Source organism: Gadus morhua, chromosome 13, assembly GCF_902167405.1.
Source record: "Gadus morhua chromosome 13, gadMor3.0, whole genome shotgun sequence".
In the NCBI taxonomy this organism is placed as follows: domain Eukaryota; kingdom Metazoa; phylum Chordata; class Actinopteri; order Gadiformes; family Gadidae; genus Gadus; species Gadus morhua.
In genome coordinates this window covers 20,192,333-20,201,874 of record NC_044060.1, presented here as the reverse complement: position 1 = coordinate 20,201,874, position 9,542 = coordinate 20,192,333, and the positions used below count along the sequence as shown (strand labels likewise).

Here is a 9,542-nt window from a genome sequence, read left to right as displayed (position 1 = left end):
GTTTACTTATATATTACCATTCAGCGTTGGTTTGATGGAGAAAAGAGGGAAGTATATGGATTCATGTGACACATACAGATACACAATTACATATGCATTTTTTGTCTGTGCTATTCATAAGGGACTTAGAATTTTGACTTTGTTGATTTGGCTTGTCATCTTCACTAAAACTACAAAAAACTTTTTTTTTACTTGAAATACTGAAATGCTGTGTCCAGATAAATGTCTGACTAGATTAAAGACAACATATTACAACCTTGCTTAATACTTCTTACTCATCTTTCCATCACTAATCTTTAGTTTCCTCTCTTTTGCATGCAACATTGCTGAGAGTGATCCAGAGAGGAATCACTGGCTTGGCTGCGATACTCTTTAAATCTAGCCCGGGAGCTGTGAGGGGAATTAGAAGAGCTTTTCTTCCTCTTTCCCCCCTCCTCCTGTCTCATACAACGCACTGTGCCAGTGATTGTGATGCGCTCCGAGAGTATGCTGCTACTTCTAGCCCATGCCAAGCCAGCAGGGAAGAAAACAGATTACCAATTCCACAGTATGTGTGTATGTGTGTGAGTGCGTGTGTGCGTGTCTGCATTCTTGTGCATGTATGTGAAAGTGTGCATGTTCATGTGTGTGCGAGGGAGTGAGCGCACGTGTCTGTGCATGTGTGTCGTTGATCGTGTTTTTGTTTGTGTGTGTGTGTTCTTGTGTGTGCATGGGAAAGTGTGCATGTGTGTGTGTGTGTGTGTGTGTGTGTGTGTGCATGTGTGTGGTTGTGTATGCATGTGTTTGCGTGTGTGGGTCATTAAGGCCCCTGGAGCAGAATAGTGGGCTGCCTCTCTACCTCTGCTAGACTAGAGCTGTCAGAGTCGCTACACTCATGTCCAGAGAGGCTGCATCATCGCCATGCCGACCACTTCCACTACCGCACACACGGGCTACGATACGCACACGCAACAACACGCCACATACGACTGTGAGTTATGTCACATGAGCACACAAACACTCACACACACACACACACACACACACACACACACACACACACACACACACACACACACACACACACACACACACAAACACACACACACACACACACACACACACACACACACACACACACACACACACACACACACACACACACACACACACACACACACACACACACACACACAAACTCTCACTACTATGTCATTCGTTAGTGCTTTGAAGTGGCTTCGGAGGACGACTTTGCCCAAGGTAGCGAGGGATTGGTCTCGCATAGCCACAGACATGAACACTCAGGCGAACACAGACACATGTGCACACTTGCGCAAACACACACACACACGATGACACACACATACACATACACACAGCAAACATTAGTAAGATGTTCACATTGAAAATAACCCTTTCCAACATTAGCTCTAACCTTTGGTAGGCGGGCAGCCTGAATGTTGCTATATTAGGGCTCCAGTTCCAGCTTAATGTCCTCCTCTCTCTAGAACCATGCATACAAGCTCATACAATTAGACATACACTCAATTGAGCATCATAAAATACAGCCACTGTTTTAGGGGGGGAAATGATAACTTCACAGTAAGTATTCAAATAATTGCATAGAAAAATACCAAAGCTTGAATAAATCTGACACACTAAATCTGACACACTGGGCAATTGTGTGTGTGTGTGTGTGTGTGTGTGTGTGTGTGTGTGTGTGTGTGTGTGTGTGTGTGTGTGTGTGTGTGTGTGTGTGTGTGTGTGTGTGTGTGTGTGTATGTGTGTGTGTGTGTGTGTGTGTGTGTGTGTGTGTGTGTGTGTGTGTGTGTGTGTGTGTGGGTGTGTGTGTGTGTGTGTGTGTGTGTGTGTGTGTGTGTGTGTGTGTGTGTGTGTGCGTGCGTGCGTGCGTGCGTGTGTGTGTGTGTGTGTATGCATTCTGCCCTCTATCTGCATGTTTTCTTAATCTACGACTAACGCATATTAAATACCACATAATTGGCACAATTGGTCTTTTATTTTGGGATGCTTTTAACCAATGAGTTTGAAATATATTGGTCTGCGGATTGCATGCACATGCTTCTGTCAATATACTGCCTTCTAATTGCCAATCTTTGAGAATGAAACCATCTTGTTGCAGCAAAAGCCATTTTGTTGTAGATAATTACCATGACCAAGCTCTGTAGAACATATAGTTTTTATAATCTATAGGTCTTTATTGATTTTTGCAGATAACATATATTGCAATCATGCTTTTTTCATATAACGCCATCTAAAGACATTTATTATATTTTTTACATATAATATTTTACATTAGGCCCATGAAACAGTTAGAAATATACAAAACAATATTCTCTGACTAGACAGTGTTTCTATAATATTATATTCATCATTGTTTTTACTCTATTATTGTTATTGTAGTTATGATTTTGATAAAGATATGTGCTTTAGTTTCGGATATAGTATTGCAGAAAACAGCATATAATATGAGATTTTTTTCAACATTTAGACAAAAAAACTTCAGGTTGTACTGACATTCACAGATACATGTATTGATACACAGTCCAATTTTACAACATTATTCAAGCGAGAAGACTGCATTATGGTAACTTTATACAAAACTCATGGAACCTTTTTGTCATTGCACATTTCAATTTACATAACTTTGCTAGAAGTAAAATAAAATAAATTCAACCTGATTTCTGTAGCATGTAGCTGCCACAGAAGCAAACTATAACCTTTTTGTTTTAATATATTTATATATGTGAAATTTACTGGCCTATATTTCGTATATATTTATATAGCTTTTTATATTGCAAAATAATGTGATATGTAACTAGGATTTCCAGTATGAAATGGAGATGAAGGTGAATGGAAGTTGCCTCCGATACAGTACGTCCTCAGGTATGTCCAAGGTGCTAGCAATAGTTTTTGACAGTCAAGTCCCCTGATCAATCAATTATGTTGTATTACTTTTATAAACACAAATCAGGAATATAACTTAAAACTTCACAGTTGTTATACACTGACGATAAGGATGCTGGAAATATATTTTCTATATTTTTGTTTAACTGAGGCATGTTTGAGACATATATATATATATATATATTATATATATTTTGCTATTTCGGATTATGCTGGAATTAACCCCCGCAAGAAAAGTTGGATCCTTTTACTCGTTATTCAGTTATCTCAGAGAGAATTTGGTCACTTCCACCTTTTTTCCTGAGAATTGGGTCGCCTAAGTAAACAGTGTAAGTAAACCATTCCAAGGGTATATCGCTGTAGCCGCTCATAAAGTTCCACCATCTTCCATCAACTCAGCCTAGTGGTATGAAGCCTAATGGTTAGCCCGTTTGTTGGTAGCCTACTGTGATAGCTACGCGTTAATAAGAGTTTGAAAATGCGCAACATGTCAATATGTAAATTTGAAGGAGAGAATCATCTTATTAGGCAGATGTCAGGGATGAGTAATGATGTAGATGCAGTAGTTTGCAGTGGAAAAGGAACTCCTGACTTCACCTGTATGGGTGGGTGGTGCACGTACTTGGTTAATCGAAGACTGCTATTAAGTACCCTGTTCCGCTATATCATGAAAAGAATGGGGTCACTTGGGGTCATTTGATCAGTATATTGTCAAAGGTTTGCTTGCTCTTGCGATTATTTCAAGCAAAGGGTTTCATAATTTTGGTCCTTCTCACTATGACATAGAAAACATCCTACAAACGATTCTAAAAAAAGGTTCAGACAACATATAAAGTTATTGTTCTTTAGAAAACAAAGAAACAATTGTAACAGTCTCTTTCTATTTTTACTACATATCTGTTATTCTTGCTCTTCTCAGAAATATCATGCCAAAAAAAGGGTTCAATAGTTTGAAATTCATAATGGCCTTGTGCTTTTCGAAGGTAGCCCAAGAATTGGGTAGTAAACATTACTTGCAAACTGCAGGGTATTGGTAGGAATTGATAGTCTGGCTGGAGAATATTTTACATGTACAAGGAGATATGACCTGGCCTGCTGCACACTGCGATGTCGATATTTCGCCTCAAATTGGTCATGTTCAATTTTCCTTTTCTGCAATTGTAATATTGCATTTATTCACCTACTACATAACATTCAATTAAAGGATTCTTCCATGTACAAGTAAACTGAATTCAATCTATAGTTTCTTTGTACAGTAATAGTATTTTAATAGATTAATTACTTGTAAATATCTTTAAATTAGCACAATACTCTTGAATCACACCGGGCCTCCAAATTTAAATTATAAATCGAAGATACAGTAATTTTTCTAGGTCACATCTCTTTTTCTAGAAGGTCTAACTCTTTTTTTTTTCTTTTGCATAATGAAATACAAACTATCACAACAACAGTGCTGGGTAGTTTGCAGTATTTCTTTTTAAACTCTGTATTATACAAATGAACAAACGGAAAGAAAAACCTCAGAATGTCGCTCGTAATCAGGTTGGTCTCGCACGTCCCCAGGAGGTAGGTGAATAAAAGCAGACGTCAGAGTCTGGTGGTCGCTCCCAACCTGTGATTACGTTTTGTTTTGCTTCTTTTTCTCTCTCTGCGTGCTGCAGAATGCCGTTCGAGCTTGTTCAGATAAGACATGCCAGGCAGAAGGTTCTAGATGTAGGCTTCTTCGTTGGCCGGGTTCTGACTCTGGGTATCGGCCGCGGTCGGTGTCTCCCCTCCGGTCACCTTACCCCTCAGCAGAACCACTGGCTTCACCATCATCCGCAAACGCTGGAGAAGAGAGATGGAAGGCGGTCAGCAACACATAGTAAAACCCCACGCAATGTCTTGCATTGTCTACCGTGATAAGATTTCAGCCTGATTTTGCCCAATTCGTTCGTCGCAGTCAAATTTGCGAGTCGTACACGATTTTGAAAAGTTGGCGACGAGACGAGGTCTTGCAATGTGACGATGCTTCATTCTTGTTAAATTAATGATCGGGCTATAATAAGACCACGTTTGCTAACTCCGCTGACAACAGGGGACATATCATAGCGGTTGGACATTTTAGCGAGCCAACAGGCTTTTGTCGGGACGCGGAACACGCAACTCAAAATCGGGATGACATTACAGCTCATCTGCGCATCCCTGCTAACTAGACTTCACTGCACTACTCAGAGGACCGCCATCATAATGCCTAGTATAGGAACTCGGGATCAATTGTTATTTACACTTTGTTGCTGCGTTGATGCTGTGTGTATCATGAACGATACAAAGTAAAGATTCTCGAGCATCGCACCCTCGAATCTTGTAGTGTGGCCAGTCTTTCGACGAGACAAGGCCCGATTTCCTGGCTCTGTGATCGCATAGTGTGACATGTTAAATTGTGGAGGAATATCTGAGAATCGTGTGGTCTGAACCAGCCATCAAGGGGGCCTAATGGGGTGTCATCAGACTCAGCTCAGAGCCACCAATCGGCTACCTTCAACCAAGGCCCACTTCTACCAAAATCCTTGTTGGAGGGACGTGCTCTGCTCAGCATAGGGATAAGTGATCTTCCTCAATAAACTCAATAGACTCTTTCATAAAGAAGAAAAGCTATCTGAGTTCAAAATATTATGCACATTTGGAACCATCAAGCACCATAAAAAAAACAAATTTTGCCGTTCCTTTCCCTATCTTTTAGTATGCCCTTAATTCCTCGTCCTACATCATCATGAAAACGAAATAAAAAATCGTTATATTGGCAAAGCTGTATTTAAAAAAGAAAAAAGCAAGAGGAAAAAAGTGAGAGACGGGGCCAGATGAGGCCCCGGGGCCCATGCCGCAGTAGGCGTCCACGTGGAGTGCCTGTGAGAGGGTGCATCCGCCTGTGAGCAGCTCACTAATCAGCTGGCTGATTGCTACAATTAGACAATCAACCATCAGCTGGTGCTCAGGGGTCTGACACCTGCACATCGCCCCTGACTGCCTGCTGCCGTTTGCCAGCAATCATAGCCCCCTCGAAACATATCTATGGTGGAGCTATAGGGAGATCACAGCAGGACTATATGGATGTTTGGTTATTATTCAGACCGTAAAAATCAAAGCTAATCTACGCTTATGGCAGAAACGTCATTACCCGCTATTGATTAAGAGCAGGTTAGCAATAAATATTGAATGTAGTGTTCGGCTGAATATAAATAAGTGTAATTTATTGGGATCCCAGTGTCTATTTTATGGCTGAAAGGCAATATGTTGCAGTAAAGAACTAATTAGAATGCTTATTTCATAATCCTATTCGCTTTTTTTCCCCCCGGTCGTTCACGGTAAATTATAATTTTTATCAATAAGGCTAATAGGTTTGATGATTACTCAAGCAGTACGCTTAGTGAAGAACCACCATTTCAATAACGCATGCAACAAATAAACCCACCGGATAAGCTGAGGCTTTTGCAGTTTCTGTTTCTCGCTGCCACATTCCCATGTCCACACAACCTCCTACTTACAACATGTCTTATACCAATGAAAACACGTCTCACTCCAGTCAACCCAGATACTACTTCTTGTTTCCCCCATGCAAAACTAAAGCATAACATCGAGCAGAGACTCCTGGATCAGGTCAAAGGGTACGCCTGATCAGACGGTGTCCTACCTCTTTGTATGTGCCCTTCAGCGTGAGGAACATGTATCCCATGTAGCCAGGAATGAGCAGCATGGAGGAGAGGGCCATGCACCAGCCCACGCCCTGACCCCAGGCAGGGAACACGTAGTCGCCCATGGTGAGGGGAACCATCTGCACCGCGCTGAACAGGAACACTCCCTGGAGGACGCATGGAAAGATTAGGACTGGTCGTTTCACTATTTCCAGTTCTATTCATGTAATTGTTCAAACATATTGTTTATTCCTTTGGGCTAACAATGTGTGCCTCACATTGTTTCAGGAATAGCTGCTTGCTGAAATGCATCACATTAAAACATTAAAGCCTATATGAAGCATTACTTCATATATTAATCATGTGCTACCATGCCAACAGCAAGTTAGTAACGATAATTAGCAATTTAGCAATCAGCCATCCATTTACTCTTGGTAAATGGTAAATGGCACATCATCAACTATAGAGAACACGAGGGAAATCATGGTGCACTTTAAAACCAAAAAATAACAACTCAAAACAATGAAACCCTCCTCTGACAGCGTTCTTGGGGAAGAAAGACAAGATTTCCGGAGAAACTGCTGATAGAGAAGTCCTAACGTGCTCCAGGTGTACGGTCAACTGTACTTACAGCCACAATAAGAGGAGTAAACACCACCCAGCATAACTTCCACCACATGCAGGGCTTGTAGCCAATCATTTCCTCGATGTTGTCATAGAACTTATTGACTCCTGAAATCAAAGGAAAAAAGGACATATTAAGGTGTTTGGAGGGCTGCCGAAATGTATATTTCCTCATTGATTCTCCATTTGCTTTTGTCATTTTCTGCTGCGATAAAATTGATATAAGCGTAGGGAGACATTTTATTAACAAAATTCACAATATAATATGATCAATGCGACTGGACTGCAGGGGAGGAGCCCCCCTCCATCGCGAGAGTGGTTACCACATATGGCTTACCATAGAACCAGGAAATGGAGATGCACTCGAAGAACACCAGGAACAGCAGGCACATTCCACTGGCTGAGTAGTAATCGAAGAGCTTAAACACATACAAGCCACCCTGGACAAGGCAAGAAGAAAAAAACAGAGAGAGAAAGAATGAGAGAGAGAGAGAGAGAGAGAGAGAGAGAGAGAGAGAGAGAGAGAGAGAGAGAGAGAGAGAGAGAGAGAGAGAGAGAGACAGAGAGAGAGAAAGAGAGAAAGAGTGTAAGGACAACAGAAGGGAGGTGTTGAGTATTATTGTACAGTACAAAAAAGTCTAGTGGAATGACATCCAAAGACAAGAGTACCAGTCCAGTAATAGCAGTACTAGTGGTGGATAATGGTGGTCGGGGTGGGGATGGTTGGTGAGCTAACCCTCTTTTGTACGGCTGAGGATGGCTATTGAGGCCGGCACAGCCTCCCTTGTGGACCAGTTATCAGAAAGAATTAAATTTATCTAGAATCTTTCCTTCTGCAAAAAGGATCATTATTCACTATTGGTGAAAAAGTGAATAAGCAGGGGCCGGCTAAGGATCCCTGATGGATCCCTTCCATACACTGTGTAGAGCTTGGAGGAGGAGGAATGGTTTGCCCATGGCAGTGATTAGGGCAATCGCCATGGCTCCCGGGACGGGGATGTGAGATAATGTGGTTGCCTCTGGTGTAACATCACAACCTCCCCCTTGTTGATGATGATTGCTCTCTGGCAGGAGGCAGTGGGGGTTATAGTGTACAGGTTGTGTGTTGTGGTAAAAAACAAACTGTAACTCGGAAATATAATCTAATTCAGCAATTCTTTTACTTTTTTCATGATTCACTTAAATATGTTCTCAAAAGAATACTCTACGTGGTTTCATTCAGACTAATTTCCAAATGTTATGGCATTGGGCGGATTCCACCATGATCTACGATTCCCTTCGGCACTGGTCTGTTGGTTAATTCTTTAAGAAATAACACAGCAACTGAGAACATCTATATCCCTCTCAGGTTACTAGGTAACTCAGTAAGGGCATGTTGTTTCTAAGTCTTAACCAAAACAAAATATTTAGATGTGACCTGCTGGACATCATGAACAGAGGTGTCGCCATCATTTTGCATGTGCAAAATGCTTCATATTGCCAACAATGGATGGACCGACACATCACGCAAGAAGTTCTGAACACCCCATCTGATCAACTCTCCAGCTAAGAAGCGTCCAGCTTTAGAATCGTACAGTAGTATGGGAACTGGACTTCAACCAAAGCACCTGGTTTAAAGCCCCAATGCTGGGCAAGAATCCAACCTTGTGATTGCCCTGGACCAAGACAATGCCGAGCTCCAACAGTCCTGAAGTACCTTCAAGGAGCTGAGCCTTTATGTCCTGACAACCATTGAAGAGCTTACAGGGAATGCATCCCCTCCAATGGAAATTAATGAACTGCTACATTATAAAGATGGTGTTCCTAAGAGGGGTTATGGCAATATTTAAGATTCTTGTGGGAACACGAAAAACCCACGATATGATTTGGCTAAATAAATGGGGAATTTGACCATCAATGAATTAAACATTTATTCCACTAATATAACATTGGCATGCATGGACCTTTCTTACTTGCATTTTATGCTAGCTATAGAGTAAGTAGACGATATATAGTGAAGTTATACAGCCAATGTTTTGTGATATTTATAGTAGGAGCACCCAGAGTCCGCAGAATCAGAACTGGAGAAGTTATGAGGGGAGATGTTGTACCTGTGTGATATTAGACAGGCCGATGATGTAGGAGACGAGGCAGACAATAGCAATGAAGATCTCCCGGCGTTTCCTGAGAAGATGTGGGAACTCATCCACCAGCGCAGTGATGAATCCCTCCACTGTGCAGAACTGAGGACAACGCGGAACAATGTAGACGCCAAGCTTTGTTAAAATATGTTTAAATCATTCCATAGTCCTCCACAAATCATGTAACACATTGACATTTAGAGAAATAATGTTGTTATATGTA

General features: G+C 41.4%; 1 protein-coding gene across 2 annotated transcripts in view; it reads right to left on the bottom strand.

Annotated features, from left to right (window-relative positions):
• Positions 1-2,171: 2,171 nt before the first annotated feature.
• slc6a1b (solute carrier family 6 member 1b) overlaps positions 2,172-9,542 on the bottom strand; it is a 14,299-nt gene continuing 6,928 nt past the window's right edge. Inside the window, exons 11-15 of one of the 2 annotated variants that reach the window (XM_030375335.1) lie at positions 9,290-9,421; positions 7,537-7,639; positions 7,207-7,307; positions 6,575-6,742; positions 2,172-4,731 (exon numbers count right to left, since the gene is read on the bottom strand). In XM_030375335.1, the coding sequence (XP_030231195.1) occupies positions 4,612-4,731; positions 6,575-6,742; positions 7,207-7,307; positions 7,537-7,639; positions 9,290-9,421 (624 nt within the window). In that variant the 3' untranslated portion in view covers positions 2,172-4,611. The remainder of the gene's footprint in view (positions 4,732-6,574; positions 6,743-7,206; positions 7,308-7,536; positions 7,640-9,289; positions 9,422-9,542) is intronic. The other variant, XM_030375336.1, reaches the window with a different exon arrangement.